This window comes from Chiloscyllium plagiosum, chromosome 23, assembly GCF_004010195.1.
Source record: "Chiloscyllium plagiosum isolate BGI_BamShark_2017 chromosome 23, ASM401019v2, whole genome shotgun sequence".
NCBI lineage: Eukaryota > Metazoa > Chordata > Chondrichthyes > Orectolobiformes > Hemiscylliidae > Chiloscyllium > Chiloscyllium plagiosum.
In genome coordinates this window covers 56,392,401-56,411,355 of record NC_057732.1, presented here as the reverse complement: position 1 = coordinate 56,411,355, position 18,955 = coordinate 56,392,401, and the positions used below count along the sequence as shown (strand labels likewise).

At 42.7% G+C, this 18,955-nt stretch overlaps 1 protein-coding gene across 1 annotated transcript in view; it reads right to left on the bottom strand.

The window, feature by feature from the left end:
- Positions 1-18,955, bottom strand: part of LOC122561887 (semaphorin-3E-like) — a 309,586-nt gene that overhangs the window by 31,290 nt on the left and 259,341 nt on the right. Inside the window, exons 11-14 of the mRNA XM_043714219.1 lie at positions 16,806-17,037; positions 15,791-15,882; positions 15,630-15,671; positions 10,147-10,313 (exon numbers count right to left, since the gene is read on the bottom strand). Coding sequence (XP_043570154.1) covers positions 10,147-10,313; positions 15,630-15,671; positions 15,791-15,882; positions 16,806-17,037 — 533 coding nt within the window. The remainder of the gene's footprint in view (positions 1-10,146; positions 10,314-15,629; positions 15,672-15,790; positions 15,883-16,805; positions 17,038-18,955) is intronic.

Sequence of the window (18,955 nt, the reverse complement as noted above, 5' to 3'; positions counted from 1 at the left end):
CCTAACCTGCAATCTTCTTCCCGACCTCTCCGCCCCTACCCCAATCTGTCCTATCACCCTCACCTTGTCCTTTTTCCACCTATCACATTTCCGACGCCCCTCCCCCAAATCCCTCCTCCCTATCTTTTATCTTAGCCTGCTGGACAAACTTTCCTCATTCCTGAAGAAGGGCTAATGCCCGAAACGTCGATTCTCCTGTTCCCTAGATGCTGCCTGACCTGCTGCGCTTCTCCAGCAACACATTTCCATCTCTACACTCCTTCTATGGCAGGTATATCTTCTCTTAGGTAGGGAGACCAAGACTAAATGCAACACTCCAAGTGTGGTCTCACCAAGGCCCTGTATAACAACAGTAAGACATTTCTTCTGAACTGAAACCCTCTTGCAGTGAAAGCTAATGCACCGTTAGCTTTCCTAATTGTTTGCTGCATCTGTCGGTCTACTTTATTTGAATGGTGTACAAAGGCACCCTTTTATTTAATTTGTTGATAGGATGTGGATTTCATTGGCTAGTACAGCATTTATTACCCATTCCTAATTGTCCAAGCAGCAGTTAAGTGTCAGCCATATCACTGTGGGTCTGGAGTCACATGCAGGCCAGGAAAGGACGGCAGATTTCCTTCCCAGAAGGGTCTGAGTGAATTGGATGGGTTTTGGTAACAATTGACAATGGTCACATGGTCACCACAAGGCCAGTTCTTTATTCTAGATTTTACTAAATTCAAATTTCACCATCAGTCATTGTGGGATTCGAATCCTTGTCCCCATAGCATCTGGATTACTAACTCACTGACATTAGCACAATGCAACTGCCTCCTCATAATAGAGTATAACATAGGACAGCCCATCAACCAGTTCAGTGAATCTCAGCTGCTTTGCCTCCTACACAAATTTATTCTTCTATAAAATTGGAAATCTGGATTTTACACAGTATTCCAGACAGTCACACCAAATTGTAGCAAGCCAATTTATTCCTGTTCTCCAATGCCCTTGCAATCATATTTGGTCAATATACCATCTGCTTTAATTACTTGCTGCACTAGTCGCTAATTTTCTGCATTCCTATTATGAGTGCATCCAAGTCTCTTTGAAAATCAACTCTTATAAATTTCACACCATTTTAAAAAATTCTGTTTTTCCAATCTTGTTATCAATATGACTAACATCACACTTTCCTACATTATATTCATATGCCACCTTGCTGCCCACTCACTCGTCTATATTTCTTCACAGCCTCTTACTGTCCTCCCCACAGCTTCCTGTGAAACATAGCTTTGTATCATCATATTACTCTGCATCTTCATCAAAATTGTTTGTAACTACCTGGGGCCCCAGCATGGATTATTGTGACACCCCCACTAGTCACAACCTACCAATGTGACAGTGACTCACTTTCAACCAGTCTCTCCTTCCTGTCTCTTAATCAAGACTCCGTGCAAATTAATGTATTACTCCCAAATTCCATGAGTCCTTACCTTGCAATTAACATTGTGTGGGGCACCTTATCAAATTACCTTTTTGGAATCCAGTAACACTACATCCACTGCTTCTCCTTTATCTATTCTATAAGTTACAGCCTCAAAAAATTCTCAAATTTTTCAAACTGAATTTACCATTGGCAAAATCATGTTGACTTGTTCTAATCATACAATGCCTTTCCAAATGGATTCTTAATGAGTTTTTAAAATAATAGATTCTAGAATTTTCCCATCTATTACCTAACCCATAGGAGTAGAAGTAGCCATTCAGTGAGATTATGGCTGATCTGACAATCCTCAACTGTATTTTCCTGCCCCTTTCCCTTGATTTTCCTATTGATTAAAAATCTATCTCCATCATGATTTTATTGAAAAACCCAGCCTTGACAGCCCTCTGAAACAAAGAATTCCACAGATTCACAGACCTCGGAGAGAAGAATATCTTATCGCTGTTGTTAATATATAACAGCTCACACCGAGATGATGCCCTTTAGTCCTGGACTCTCCCAAAGGGAAAACAACCTCTCCCCATCTATTCTGTCAAACCCACTAAGAATCTTGTATGTTTCAATAAGGCCACCTATTTTTCTTCTAAAGTCCAATGAATACAGGCCCAATCTACTTAACCTTTTCTCATTAGAAAATCCCTCTATAACCCTGTATCCGTCTCCAATGCCAGAATATCTTTCCTTAGAGAAGGGGCCCAAAACTGTCCACAGTATTCTAGCTCTGGTCTGATTAGTGCCTGGTATAGTTTTAGCAAGAGGTCCCTATTTTATACTCCATTCCCTTGGAAATAAAGGCCAACATTCCATTTACCTCACCTATCACTAGCTGAACTTGGATACTAGATTTTGACAGTCAAAAATCACAGAGCATCAGATTATAGTCCAACAGATTTGTTTGGAAGCACTAGCTTTTGGAGCACTGCACCTTCATCAGATAGCTACTAGTCACTCTGTGTGGTCTCTGCGTACACAGAAGAAAGTGAGGACTGTAGAAGCTGGAGGGTCAGCGTCAAAAAGTGTGGCACTGGAAAAGGCACAGCAGGTCAGGGAGCATCCAAGGAGCAGGAGAGTCGCTGATTTAAGCATAAGCCCTTCGTCAGGAATTTTGGGGGGACGGGGGGAAGGGGGTTGAGAGGACCTATCACAATCACTTCCTACCTACATCCACCTATTGCTATCCCACTTACCTTCCCCCCCAGGCCTAACCCCATATTTATCTCAGTCCCCGCTCCCCCCCCACATTCCTGATGAAGGGCTTATGCTCAAAACGACTCTCCTGCTCCTTGGATGCTGCCTGACCTGCTGTGCCTTTTCCAGTGCCACACTTTTCAACGTTTTTCATGCCTGGAACAGTGGGGGACAGAGCAGAGGTGACGTTGGAGACCAGGAGGTTGCTGGGAAGCTAAACCCGAGATACTACACGTGTAGTATCTCCCTCCCGCCTCTACTCCTCTAACCAGAAGAAAAGGTAAGGGATTTTTTTTCTTTTCTTTCATATATTTAAGTGCACTGCTTGTTTTTAGGTAGTTGAGAAAAAGCTAAGGCTTACAATGGCAGGGGACCTTAGACCCATGGCATTATCTCTTGCTTGATGTGGGAGCTTAGGAACGTGTCTGATGTTCCTGACACTTAAACTTGCAAGAAGTGTGTCCAGCTGCAGCTCTTGTTTGACCACATGACGGCTCTGGAGCTGCGGATGGACTCACTGTGGAGCATCCGCGATGCTGAGGAGGTCGTGGATAGCACATTTAGTGAGCTGGTCATAATGTAGGTTAGGATTGCTGAGGGAGACAGTGAATGGATGACCAAGAGGCAGAAAAAAGAGTAGGAAGGCAGTGCAGGTGTCCCCTGCGGTCATCTCCCTCCAAAACAGGTATACCGTTTTGGATACTGTTCGGGGAGATGGCTCACCAGGGGAGGGCAGCAGATGCCAGGATCATGGCACCGTGGTGGGCACTGCTGTTCAGAAAGATGGGAAAAAGATTCGTATGGCCATAGTCAGAGGGGATTCTATTGTGAGGAGAGTAGATAGGCAGCTCCGTGGCCAAAGACGGGACTCCTGGATGACATGTTGCCTCCCAGGTGCTCGGGTCAGGGATGTCACCGATCGGCTGCAGAGCATTCCAAAAGGGGAGGGTGAACAGCCAGTTGTCTTGGTGCATATAGGCACCAACGATATAAGTAGAAATTGAGATGAATGTCCTGAAATCAGAATTCAGGGAGCTTGGAGAGAAGTTAAAAAGGAGGACCTCAAAGGTAGTGATCTCGAGATTACTACCACTGCTACGTGCTAGCCAGCATAGAAATGAAAAAACAGGCAGGATGAACATGTGGCTTGAGAGATGGTGTAGGAGGGAGGGGATCAGATTTTCGGACATTGGGACTGGTTCTGGGGAAGGTGGGACTAATACAAATTGGACGGGCTACACCTGAACCAGACTGGAACTAAAGTCCTTTGGGGGAGTTTTTGCTCCTGCTATTGGGGAGGTTTTAAACCCAGGGGGCTGGGAACCAGAAGAGAAAACAAGTAGGCAGTGAGGTGGAAACTGGAGACTGTAAGGATCATGAAGTTAGCATTACCAAGGAGAAGAGTAGGCAGAGAGCAGGTGACTGCAAAAGAACTGGCTGCCTGAAATGTATCTACTTTAATGCAAGGAGTACAGTGGGTAAGGCAGATGAACTTAAGGCTTGGATTGGTGCCTGGGAGTATGATGTTATTGCGATCATAGAGACTTGATTGAAGAAAGGGCATGATTGGCAACTAAATGTTCCAGGATATAGACATTTCAGACAGGACAGGGAGGGAAGTAAAAGGGGGGAGGAGTTGCATTGCTGGTCAGGGATGATATCACAGCTGTGCTAAAGGAGGACACTATGGCGGTCTTGGGTAGTGAGGCATTATGGGTGGAGCTGAGAAATAAGAAGGGTACAGTTACATTGTTGGGGCTGTATTACAGGCCTCCCAACAGTGAGTGTGAGGTAGAAGAACAAATAGGTAAAGAGATTATGGAAAGATGTAGAGGCAATAGGGTAGTGATGATGGGAGATTTTATTTTTCCCAACATTGACTGGGATACACTTAGTGTCAGAGGTCTGGATGGGGCAGAATTTGTAAGGAGCATCCAGGAAAGTTTTCCAGAGCAGTATGTCAATAGTTTGACGAGGGAAGGGGCCATATTGGACCTGGTACTGGGGAACGAGCCAGGACAGGTGGTAGAAGTTGCGGTGGGGGATTTCTTTGGGAACAGTGACCACAATTCTGTAAGTTTTAGAATACTCATAGACAAAGATGAGAGTGTTCCTAAGGGAAGAGTACTAAACTGGGCCAGGGCCAATTATATCAAAATTAGGTAGGAGCTCGGAAATTGTGGATTGGACACAGCTATTTGAAGGGATATCCACATTTGATATGTGGGAGACTTTCAAAGATAGGTTGAAGGTAGTGTAGGACGGGCATGTTCCTTTGAAAACAAGGCATAGGAAAGGCAAGATTTGTGAACCATGAATGACATGAGAAATCGTGAATCTAGTCAAGAGGAAAAGGGAAGTGTACATAAGGTCTTGGCAGCTAAAAACAGAACGGACCCTGGAGGAATATCGGGAGAGTAGGACCAGTCTTAAGCAAGGAATCAAGTGGGTAAAAGGGGTCATGAAATAGCTTTAGCAAGCAGAATTAAGGAGAATTACAAAGCCTTTTATTCGTATATAAGGAGCAAGAGGGTAACAAAAGGAAGGGTTGGTTCACTAAAGGATAAGGAAGGAAGGTTGTGTGTCGAACCTGAGAGAATGGGTGAGATTCTCAATGATTACGTTGCATCAGTGCTCACTGAGGAAAGGGACATGATGAATATTGAGATTAGACATAGAAGTTTGATTAGTCTGGATCACACTGTCAAAAGGAGGGAAGATGTGTCAGGTAGATTAAAGGATATTAAGTTTGACAAATCTCCAGGACCGGATGGGATCTGTCGCAGGTTGTTGAGGGAGGTGAGACAGGAAATAGACAGATATCTTTGTAACATTTTTAAACACAGGTGAAGTGCCAGAGGACTTGAGGGTTGCTCATGTTTTCCCCCTGTTCAAGAAAGGTAGTAGGGATATTCCAGGTAACCACAGACCAATGAGCCTGATGTCAGTGGTGGGAAATTTGCTGGAGAAGGTACTGAGAGATAAAATCTATTTATATTTGGAAAAGAATGGGGTTATCAATGACAGGCAACATGGTTTTGTGCAGGGGAAATTGTGCCTTACCAACTTAATAGAGTTCTTTGAGGAAGTGACCAAGTTGTTAGATGAAGGAAGGGCTGTAGATGTCATATACATGATCTTTAGTAAGGCGTTTGATCAGGTTCCCCGTGGTAAAAAAATGGAGAAAGTGAGGTCACATGGTGTGCGGTGTGTTCTAGCTAGGTGAATAAAGAACTGGTTGAGCAACAGGAGACAGAGAGTAGTAGTTGAAGGGAGTTTCTCGAAATGGAGAAAGGTGCCCAGTGGTGTTCCACAAGGATCAGTGTTGGGGTCACTGTTGTTTGTAATATACATAGATGATCTGGAAGAGGACACTGTTGGTCTGATCAGTAAGTTTGCAGATGACACGAACATTGGTGGAGTAGCAGAAAGGAGGTAAAAACATTGACTACAGATGCTGGAAACCAGATTCTGGATTAGTGGTGCTGGAAGAGCACAACAGTGCTGAGCTGGAAGTTTGGAACTAGGATATAGATAGACTGGAGAGTTGGGCGGAAAAGTGGCAGATGGAGTTCAATCCAGGCAAATGTGAAGTGATGCATTTTGGGAAGTCTAATTCTAGAGTGAGCTATACTGTAAACGGAAGAGCTTTGGGAAAAGTTGATGAGCAGAGAGATCTGGGAGTTCAGGTCCATTGTACCCTGAAGGTTGCTGCACAGGTGGATAGAGTGATCAAGAAGGAATATAGTATGCTTGCCTTCATCAGGCGGGGTATTGAGTAGAAGAGCTGGCAAGTCATGTTAAAATTGTACAAAACTTTGATTCGGCTGCATTTAGAATACTGTGTACAGTTCTGGTTGCCACGTTATCAAAAGGGTGTGGACGCTTTGGAGAGGGTGCAGAGAAGGTTTACGAGGATGTTGCCTGGTATGGAAGGTGCTAGCTATGAAGAGAAGTTGAGTAGGTTAGGATTGCTTTCATTAGAAAAAAAAAGAGACTGAGGGGGGACCTGATTGAGGTCTACAAAATCATGAAGGTTATAGACAGGGTGGATAGAGACAAGCTTTTTCCTAGGGGGAGGGTTTCAATAACGAGAGGTCACGCTTTCAAGGGAAAAGGTGAAAAGTTTAAGGTGGATACACGCAGCAAGTACTTCACAGAGGGTGGTAGGTGCTTGGAACTCGTTGCCAGCAGAGGTAGTAGAGGCAGGCACGGTGGATTCATTTAAGGTGTGTCTGGACAAATGCATGAGTAGGTGGGCAGCCGAGGGATATAGATGCTTGGGTATTAGGCGATAGGTTTAGACAGTGGATTTGGATTGGCACAGACTTGGAGGGTCGAAGAGAAGGGCCTGTTCCTGGGTTGTAAATTTTCTTTGTTCTTTGTTCTCTGTATACACAGTCAATGTGTGCATGGGCACTCTGCATGGACACATCATACATGGCCACTCTGTGCATGATCACTCCTTATGTCTGTGCTTGCATGGTCACTCTGTATGGCCACAGTGTACCTGGTCACCCTGCATGATCTCTGTCATTGCCCTCACTCTGTGCATAGTGACTGCACAGTCGTTGTGCAGGCAATCAGTGTGCAACCAGAACTATTGACCCCTCTTAGGGTAGAGGGTGATCTCAGCAAATCCCCCCAGTGGGTCTTGCTCCCTGTTAAGCTGTGGTGGGGATTGATCTGAGAACAGTGACCAGGAGACTGTGGGAAAGGACTGACACTGCCACCTACAGGTCAGTCACTGTTGCTGCAGCCTGACCCACATGTGAGAGCATTAGATGTTGCAGGATACATTAACTACTTGTGCTCTAAAGTGCTTCTTAAATACATTTGAAAATCAAAAAATATTTCTCAGTCTTTATGGCCTGTACACTTTCTTTTAATCAATCATAGATTCCTTCCGATTGAATGGGATATTGTTGGAAACTATATTTTCGTGTAAGCTCACTTATTTTATTAATCTGTTTTGCCATTTTTCCATGGATTAATAAAAAGAGAATCTGCTTATTTTGTCATGGAGAAGGCGTTTAGGGTGGGTGGAGTTTGGGGGGAGCATGTGAAATATGTTTACTTACTGAAAATCTTCCATTCCACCTTTCCATTTGGGAATCCCATATCCAGTATCAAAAACCAATGTAAAAACGTCATTGTGGAAAACACTGATGATTTATACCAAAGCATATCAGAGATCTTGACCTTCCGAGATATCGGCAAAAAATGATTACAGTTTGCTGATCAACAAGGAAAATACAAACACATTTAGTGCAGAATGAGAGCAGTATGTGCAGAGGAACACCAAATCTTTCTGACCAGATAAAGTGACTGCGAGAAAGGACAACACACATTGACTTCACAGAGTGACCACACAAACAATAATCATGTACAGAGAGTGAACTACTCACTGAAAGTGACCGTGTCCAGACACTGCGCAGAGTGACCATGTACACTTCTCAGGCTGACTGCAAAAACTGACCACACACTCAAAGTTGATCATAACTAGACCCAAAATTTGCAATATCAACTATTCAGACACGAGGTACTTGGTTCATTCATTCCCTGTAACAAAACTTTGTAAAATATTTCCTTTCTGATGCCATTTTTAGATTAAAATGAACAAAAACATCACCATAAAGGAGCAGAGTAACATTTACTCCATAATGATTAAAGATTGTATACAATAGATTACATATAATATGATAGAAATATGAAAATCATATTCTGTACAAAGGGTATCCAGCCAAGATCTCGACCCCCTGTAGTGACAGAAGACTGAATGAAGTCAATAGACAATAGGTGCAGGAGTAGGCCATTCTGCCCTTCGAGCCTGCACCACCATTCAATATGATCATGGCTGATTATCCTTAATCAGTATCCTGTTCCTGCCTTATCTCCATAACCCTTGATTCCACTATCTTTGAGAGCTCTATCCAACTCTTTCTTAAATGAATCCAGAGACTGGGCCTCCACTGCCCTCTGGGGCAGAGCATTCCACACAGCCACCACTCTCTGGGTGAAGAAGTCTCTCCTCATCTCTGTCCTAAATGGTCTACCCCGTATTTTTAAGCTGTGTCCTCTGGTTCGGCACTCGCCCATCAGCAGAAACATGTTTCCTGCCTCCAGAGTGTCCAATCCTTTGATAATCTTATACGTCTCAATCAGATCCCCTCTCAGTCTTCTAAACTCAAGGGTATACAAGCCCAGTTGCTCCAGTCTTTCAGTGTAAGGTAATCCTGCCATTCCAGGAATTGACCTCGTGAACCTACGCTGCACTCCCTCAATAGCCAGAATGTCTGTCCTTACATTTGGAGACCAGAACTGCACACAGTACTCCAGGTGTGGTCTCACCAGGGCCCTGTATAGCTGCAGAAGCACCTCTTTGCTTCTATACTCAATCCCTCTTGTTATGAAGGCCAGCATGCTATTAGCCTTCTTCACTACCTGCTGTACCTGCATGCTTACCTTCATTGACTGGTTTACAAGGATACCCAGATCTCTCTGTACTGCCCCTTTACCTAAATTGATTCCATTTAGGTAGTAATCTGACCCTCTTCCATTTCCCCACAGTAACCAGCTCCTATCTTCGCATACAATAATTTTATCACTGCTTTCCCCACTGCACCATCCTCATACTCATTGGCGTCTGCCCCAATACCACTCCCCAATCCCCTACAACCCGCACCCATATCTGAGATTATACTCACTTAAAGTAAACTGTGGCATTGAGGAGCCCTTGCAATGCTGGAGTCAATGGGAAAGGATGTCACACAAATGCCGAGCAATGACCATTTTCAACAAAAAAAACTAACCATTGCCCTTTTATATTCATTACAATCACTGAAATCCCCACTATCAACAACCTGGGGTTTACCATTGAGCAGAAATTCAACAAGACTCACCATTTAACTACTATAACTCCAAGAGCAGATCAGAGGTTGGAATACTACAGCAAGTAATCAATTTGACATTCCCTAAGCCTGTCCACCAAGATGTACTTCTGTAATTCACCAAACCTCTTTTAACAGCATCTTTCAAACCCAGGACACTACCATCTGGAAGGAAAAAGGTAGTAGATATATGGGAACACAAAACCTGCAAGCTCCTCCCTAAGCTACTCACCATACTAACTTGGAAATATTTCATAGTTCCTTCAGTGTCACTGGGTCAAAATCTTGGCAATCTCTCCCAAAGGGCTAATGGTCTGCAGCAGTTCAGGAACACAGCTCGTCACCAGTTTCTCGGAGGCAATAATCATTGGCCCAGCAAGTGACATGCCCAAATGAATTTTAAACAAGGACTGATATTAAAAATGTTCATCACACCTGACTTGCTCAGATAATCAAGATGGAGTTTGTAAGACAATTTTCCCTGAAATCAGATGTTGCTTTGAATATTCCCAGTTCTAAAGTTAACAATTACTGCCATCATTCTGAATTCAAGTCCCCAGAACAGTAATAGAATGCAATTACCTTTTAGCAGGTGTCCCAGGTCGATAATACCTGGTACAGGACACACCGTCCCAGCAACAGTAAGGGTCTCTAGCCAGGCAGCAGTCAGTGCAGGCAGAACCATACATATCACACTGATGAATCCTCAACTGAGCAATACCTGACTTTGAGCCAATGTATAAAGTTTGCTGGATTAAATAAAAGATAAGTTATTCAGAACTACAGTCATTGTTTCTTTGAAGCAATTAATGTTATAAAATAATTTATGTGAGAAATTGTTAATGAAAGCAAGAGATAATATCATCTGTGACCTATACAGTTACACAGATAGTTTTGTCTCTGCCTAGCGCAGACACTCAATTCAGCACCATTTGTAGTTTGGACAGACACAGACTGATAGAATCACAAAATCATAGAATCATAGATTGTGCTGTACATAACCAGTGTAGACACAGACAACTTGACTCAAAAGCAAAACAAAAAAAACTTGCAAATGCTGAAAAACTGAAACAATAATGCAATAACTGCATCAGTGTCTTGAAATGCTGTGTTCGACCCCATAATATGTCATTTTTACATTCTTCCATGAGGCACTGGCAGAAGCATATGTGTAATTTTCATTCACAGAATCTATGAATTTCCACCATCATCTGATTTAACGAAATGAGGGCAGAATTTTGCTTCTTCCCAAAACAGCTTGAAGTCTGAGGAGGAAGTACACTCCCTGCTTAAAATTAACCTCGTTCAAGGAGATGGTTTGTTAATTGCCATTTCAGTAAGAGAGTAAAGAAAACAAATGTAAGGTTTAGCAAACTGGAATTGAGCAAGGCCCTTGAGGTATACAAGGAAAGCAGGAAAAAAATTAAATAAAAATTAGGAGGGCTACAAGGGTCCATAAAATGCCCTTGGCAAGTAGGATTAAGGAGACTCCCTCGGCATTTTATACCTATATCAGGAACAAAAGGGTAACTACAGAAAAAGGTAGGTTCACACAGAAGCAAAGGAGGGAATTTATGTGTGGAGCCAGAGAAATTGGGCGAGGTCCTTAATGAGTACTTGGCATTGGTATTCACCAAGGAGAAGAACGCGGATGATGGCAAGATTCGGGGGTTTTACATTAATATTATAGGACATGTCAACATTAAAGAATTGGTGTTAGATGTCTTGAGAAACATTAAGATAGATATGTTCCCAGGGCCTGATGGGATATAATGCAGGATACTGAATGAGGCAAGAGAGGAGATTGCTGGGGCCTTGAGATATTTGCATTTTATTTTGCCACAGGTAAAGTTCCAGAAGGCTGGAGAATGGACAATGTTGTATCTTAGTTTAAGGACGACAACAGGGATAATCCAGGAAATTATAGGCCAGTGAGCCTTATATTAGTGGGAGGTAAATTATGGGAGATGATTCTTTGAGGTGGAATTTACTGACATTTGGAGAAAAATGGACTTATTGGGGATCGTCAGCATGGTTTTGTGCAGGAGAGGGTTTAGAGTCAGAGAGTCATAGAGTCAGAGAGATATAGAGATGGACAGCACAAAACAGACTCTTCGATCCAACTTGTCCATACCGACCAGATATCCGAAATTAATCTAGTCCCATTTGCCAGCATCCGGCCCATACTCTTGTAAACCGTTCCTACTCATCGATATCTTTTAGATGTTGTAATTGTACCAGCCTCCACCACTTCCTCTGGCAGCTCATTCCATACAAGCACCATCCTCTGTGTGAAAACGTTGTCCCTGAGGTCCCTTTCAAATCTTTCCCTCTCACCCTAAACCTATGTTGCCCAGTTCTGGACCTTCCCAACCCCAGGGAAAAGATCTTGTCTATTTATCCTATCCATACCCCTCATGATTATATAAACCTCGAAAAGGTCACCCCTCAAAATAGCCCCAAATCTCTTCAGCCTCTCCCTACAGCTCAAACTTCTAAAAGTGGTCTAACCAATGTCCTATCCAGCCGCAACATGACCTCCCAGCTCTTGTACTCAATGCTCTGACCAATAAAGGAAAGCATACCAGATGCCTTCTTCACTATCCTATCCACCTGCAACTCTACTTTCAAGGAGCTATGGACCTGCACTCCAAGGTCTCCAAGAGACCCAGGATGCAGAGCTGGGCTGAGAAATGGCAGATGGAGTTCAATCTGGATAAATGCGAAGTGATGCATTTTGGAAGGTCGAATTCAAATGCTGAATATAGGGTTAAAGACAGGATTCTTAGCAGTGTGGAGGAACAGAGGGATCTGGGTGTGCAAGTACATAGATCCCTCAAAGTTGCCACCCAAGTGGATAGGGTTGTTAAGAAAGCACATGGTGTTTTGGCTATCATCAACAGGGGGATTGAGTTTAAGAACCGGAGGTTTTGCTGCAGCTCTATAAGTCCCTGGTGAGACCACACTTGGAATATTGTGTCCAGTTCTTGTCGCCCTACTATAGGAAAGATACAGAGGCTTTGAAGAGGGTGCAAAGCAGGTTTACCAGGATGCTGCCTGGACTGGAGGGCTTGCCGAGTCTATTCAACTGTAGAAAGGTTGAATAGACTCGGACTTTTCTCTCTGGAGAGAAGGAGGAAGAGAGGAGACTTGATCGAGGTGTACAAAATAATGAGAGGAATAGATAGAGTCAATAGCCAGAGACTTTTCCCCAGGATTGACTGGTACGAGGGGTCATAGTTTTAAGATATTAGGAGAAAGGTATAGAGGAGACATCAGAGGTAGTTTCTTTATGCAGAGAGTTGTGAATGCATGGAATGTGTTGGCAGTGGTAGTAGTGAACGCAGAGTCATTAGGGACATTTAAGCGACTGCTGGACATGCACATGGATAGCAGTGAGTTGAGGGGTACATAAGTTGTTATTATATTTTACATTAGGATTAAATTTCGGCACAACATCGTGGGCCAAAGGTCCTGTTCTGTGCTGTACTTTTCTATATTCTAAACTTCTGTCTGGTCACCCTTCAGCCTCTGATGCTCCGGGGAAAACAATCCAAATCCATCCAATCTCTCCTTACAGTTAATACACTCCAACCCAGGCAACATCTGGTAAACCGCTTTTGCACCCTCTCTAAAGTGTGGCAACAAGATTGCACACAATATTCCAAATGTGAAGAACTAAAGTTTTATGCAGCTGCAACATGACTTGCCACTTTCAGGGAACTATGGACTCACATCACAACACCTCTCTGTATACCAATGCACCCGAGGGTCCTGCCATATACTGTAGATTTTTCGCTTGCATTTGACCTTCCAAAATGCATCACCTCAAACTTGTCCAGATTAAGCTCCATTTGCCATTTCTCTGCCCATCTTTCCAACTGATCTATATCCTTCTGTATCCTTTGACAGACTTCCTCACTATCCACAGCTTAACACCCCTATTCAGACCTCCAGTCAAAAAAAAACCACCTCTCCACAACTACCCTCTGTCTTCTACGACCAAACCAATTTTGTATCTAACTTGTTAACTCATCATGGATTCTATATAACTTAATGTACTGGACCAAACTACCATGGAGGTGCCTTCTCAAATGCTTTAGTTAAGCTCATGTAGATAACATCCACTGCCTTATCCTCACCAAAAACCTTTGTCATTTCCTGAAAAAACTCAAACAGATTTGTAAAACAAGATGGAATTTAATTTAGATAAATGTGAGTCGCTGCATTTTGGAAAGGCAAATCAGATCCTGGGGAGTGTTGCTGAACAAAGAGACCTTGCAATTGCCCTCGATACCATCAGCGACACCTCCAACCTTTGTGTCATCTGCAAATTTACTAACCCACCCCCTACCCTCCTCATCCAAGTCATTTATAATAACTACAAAGAGCGGAGGCCCAAGAACAGAGCCCTGTGGGACCCCACTCAACACTGACCTCCAGGCAGAATACAACCACTCTCTGCCTTCTGTCAGTCAGCCAATTCTGAATCCAGATAGCCAAATCTCCCTGTATCCCATACGTCCTGACTTTATGAATGAGCCTACCATGGGGAACCTTAACAAATGCCTTGCTGAAGTCCACATACACTACATCTACAGCTCAACCATCATCAATCTGTCTTGCCACCTCCTCAAAGAACTCAATAAGATTTGTGAGGCATGACCTGCCCCTCACAAAGCCATGCTGTCTGCCTGTAATCACACTATGCTTTGCCAAATAGTCATAAATCATATCCCTCAGAATTCTTTTCACAACTTTGCAGACCACAGGCATGAGACTGACTAGTCTGTAATTGCCAGGGATTTCCCTATTACCCTTCTTGAAAAGTGGAACAACATTCGCCTCCTTCCAATCATCTGGTACGACTCCCATGGGGAGTAAGGAAGCAAAGATCCTCACCAATGGCTTGGCACCTCCTTTCTCGCTTCCTGGAGCAGCCTAGGATAAATCTGGTCTTGCCCTGGGGACTTATCAATCTTAATGTTATCCAAAATTTCCAGCACATCAACTTCATCAATCTTGATCTGGTCAAGACTGTATCCCAGCTCCTCAAGGTTTTCATTCACAACAAGGCCCCTCTCCTTAGTGAAAACCGAAGCAAAAAACTCATTTCAGGCTTCCCCTAAAACTATGAGAGACATGGATAGGGTGGATAGTTGATTCTCGTTCCCAGGCTGGAAATGTCAAATTCTCAGGGGCATCGGTTTAAGATGAAAGTGGGAAAGTTTAAAGGAGATGTGTGTATTTTTATATAGAGGGTGTTAGGTGTCTGGATGATGCTGTTGAGGGAGGTGGTAGAAGCAGACATGATGGTAAGGTGTAACAGGCTTTTCGACAGATAGGGAATAGAGGGATACAGTCTCCATGGTGGCTCAGTGGTTAGCACTACTGCCTCACAGTGCCAGAGACCCAGGGTTCAATTTCCGCCTTAGGCGACTCTCTGTGTGGAGTTTGCACATTCTTCCCGTGTCTGCGTGGGTTTCCTCCGGGTGCTCTGGTTTCCTCCCACAGTCCAAAGATGTGCAGGTTAGGTGAATTGGCCATGCTAAATTGCCCGTAGTGTTAGATGCATTACTCAGGGGTAAATGTAGGCAAATAGGTCTGGATGGGTTGCTTTTCAGAGGGTTGGTGTGGACTTGTTGGGCTGAAGGGCCTATTTCCACACTGTAGGGAATCTAATCATCTATTTGGAGACAGATGGTATTAGCATAGAATGGTGTCAGAGTCAGTACAAACATAGTGGGCCAAAAGGCCTGTTCCTGTGCTATACTGTTTCACATTCTATTTGCTTGCTATGTGCATATCATGGCATCTGCTAAGATGTGACATGAAATATACCCTCCGTTTCAAAGTGTGATCTCAATAATGATTGCCCTTATGGCCCTCCATTATGGACATGATTATCTAAACATATTATCAGTCCTATTTGTCCATATGTGCATTGTGGAAAAACATTTCCCGTTAATTGATATATAAAGTGAAGACTTAGTTCTTTGAATAATATATCACTGCTCATTGAGGCAACGTTTTCTCTCCTTCCAATAGATTTGTAAATCTCTTACCCGTTTAACAGAAAGATCCATGGTGATAATTGGTGTTGGCACCTGCAATTCAAACAAGTGTCCCAGTTACTCTAAACTCAATAATATTCTAGTGATACACATACACATGTAATTCCCAAATACAACTTCAATGGTAAAAATCACAAAATGCACATTCTCACCTTAAAAACATGGAGCTCCTCTAACACCACTTCCTCCATCGTTTCAGTTTCCTCATTGTAAATTGTAATAATTTTTAATACTATTCCTGCATCTGTGCAAAGGAAAAAGGCTTCTGTAAATAGTTGCAAGCAATTCATCTCTAATGTTCTGCAGGAAAATTAACAGTTTTAATGTGCTCTGGAAATATTCCCCCAATTTGAAATTTGATTCCTAAGAGGTGCTGAATATGGCACTGGGTCAGGTTCTGCTCTGTGTCTGCTCTTAATCTGATTGTTCTCACCCTGAGTTGGATCCTATTGACTAACCTTAGGTGGGAGGCCCTTTGCAATATTCTAATTGGTCTTCAATGATTGCATGTTGTATGTGCTGTCTTTGTTCTGCCCTAATCAAGGGTCGTTAAAGACTCTGGAAGCCGCTCACTAAACTACCAAAGTAATCTAATCTAATCTAATCTAAAAAAATCTAAATTCTTTAAACATTTTTGGGACTAGGAGCAGTATTTATTTTTCTGGGATCTAGAGCCACTGTGTATAGAATCTGCATTAAGATTTCACAGAATCACGGAATGGTCACAGCATAGAAAGAGCCCATTTGGCCCATCATGCCTGCACCTGTTCAATTACCTCATGCCTACTTTGTGCCAATCTCCTGCCTTTTTACCATAGCCCTGCATAACATTTCTATCCATGAAACCATCCAATGTCTGTAATTGAACTTGCCTCTAACACATTTCCAGGCAGTGTATTCCAAACCCTACCGACTCACTGTGTGAAAATAAGTTTTTCTCATGTCACCCTTGCTTCATTTGCACATTCCTTTAAATATATGGCCTCTTGTTCTTGTCCCTTTAACGAGTGGCTTCCCCCCTTTCAACTCGAAGAACAGGAGGATTTCAACTGAATTGATATCGAGGCTGCAGTTAGCTATGTTCCAAAAGATGCAAAGAGGAACATTTTCTACAACTTTCCTTCCACTGTAACATAATTTCTAAGCATTTTCATTTAATTTGATTACCTGTGCCAATGAATAAGACATCATATTCACCATCTTCAGCATCGACACGGTCAACCACTAACTGCTTCAGATTGTGTTTTCCATTTGTCCTCAACAACACTGGTCTCTCATGTACAGGATGGACTGATTGGTACATAATGGGATGACTGCGGACAAAGCGAAGGACATCGTCTGGGTAATCTTTTGTCGAACGATATTTACCGCCAGGAGGTGCATTAATCTGACTAGCACACTGTAACAGAGAACAAAACCATTTTCAATTGTTCTGTCAAATTGGAACACATTAATTCACTTTGGTTTAATCTATCAATTCTGAGAAAGAGCCACTAGACCAGAAATGTTAACTCTGAATTCTCTCCACAGATGCTACCAGATCTGCTGAGCTTTTCCAGCAATTTCTGTTTTTGGTATATTAGTTCAAAATTCCAGCTGCTTTGTACACAAGGTCTCAGCAAGATAAACTATACAAACATTTTATTATAAATTGCATGAAACTAGAATTAAAAACAAAGATTCACATTTGTTTGAAATAACACAAGGTATAGCTGCTGAACAAACTGTCTCAAAGCAGAACAATCTCTTCGAGCTACTGGACATTAAAATCATACTAGAGAGCGTCATCGTTATAATGGAGCCATTAGTCAATGTTACTCTTCCAGAATCTAACATTCTCTGCTGTTGCGGTGAGCTCAGAAATTTTATAGGAGTGCCTCATTGATTATTGTGCAAGGTACCATTTGGATAGCGTGCTGAATTTGACACACCAAACGGTCCCAGATCTGATTCAAACTGTCTGGTGAGTTAACATTTTGAAACCATATAAGCAATTAGATAAATAAAACAAAGAACTGCAGATGCTGGAGATCTGAAACAAACAGAAATATAAATTCTTAGAGAAACTCAGCAGGTCCAGCAGCATGTGTGGAGAGAGAGCAGAATTAACTTTTAGTCCAGAACTACATTTCCTCAGATTGGTAGCTGGCATTGTCCAATCAGATCTTCTAGATTAAAACGTGGAGAAAACTGACCTTGAGTTAGCTCACCTGGTTTGTAGACATTGATTGGTATATCAGGAATAAAAGAATGACCCAGGGTAAGATTAGGACCAATAATAGTAGTGGCAAGTTTGTGTGGAATCTGAGGACCTGGGGAAGCACTTAATGAATACTTTTTGTCAGTATTCACATTGGAAAAGGGCAATGTTAGTGAGAATACAGAGATACAGGCTACAAGATTAGATGGGATTGAAGTTGACAACGAGGAGCTTTTAGCAATTTTGGAAGATATAAAAATAGATAAGACCCCTGGGTCAGAAGGGATTTATCCTCGGATTCTCTGGGAAGCCAGGGAGGAGATTGAAGAGCCTTTGGCTTTGATCTTGATGTCATCATTGTCAACACGAGTAGCGCCAGAACACTGGAGGATAGCAAATGTTGCTCCCTTGTCTACGAAGGGAAGTCGGGACAACTCTGGTAATTATAGGCCAGTGAGCCTTACTTCAGTTGTGGGTAAGGTGTTGGAAAAGGTTATAAGAGATAGGATTTATAATAACCTGGAAAGGAATAATTTGATTAGGCATAGTCAACATAGTTTTGTGAAGGGTAGGTCATGCCTCACAAACCTTATTGAATTCTTCGAGAAGGTAACAAAACAGGTGGATGAAGGTAAAACAGTTGGTGTGGTGTACATGGACTTCAGTAAGGTGTTTGATAAGGTTCCACATTCCAGGATTTGGTGTTGGAGAGACTGTTAGGTCTGAAGGTTGATAAGTCTCCGGGGCCTGATGGTCTGCATCCCAGGGTACTGAAGGAGGTGGCTCAGGAAATCGTGGATACATTGGTGATTATTTTCCAGAGTTCGATAGATTCGGGGTCGCTTCCTGAGGATTGGAGAGTGGCTAATGTTATACCACTTTTTAAGAAAAGTGGGAGAGAAAGCAGGAAATTATAGACCAGTTAGTCTGACCTCAATGGTGGGAAAGATGCTGGAGTCTATTATAAAAGATGAAATTACGGCACATCTGGATAGTAGTAACAGGATAGGTCAGAGTCAGCATGGATTTATGAAGGGGACTAATGCTTGACTAATCTTCTTGAATTTTTTGAGGATGTAATTCTGAAGATGGACGAGGGAGATCCAGTAGATGTAGT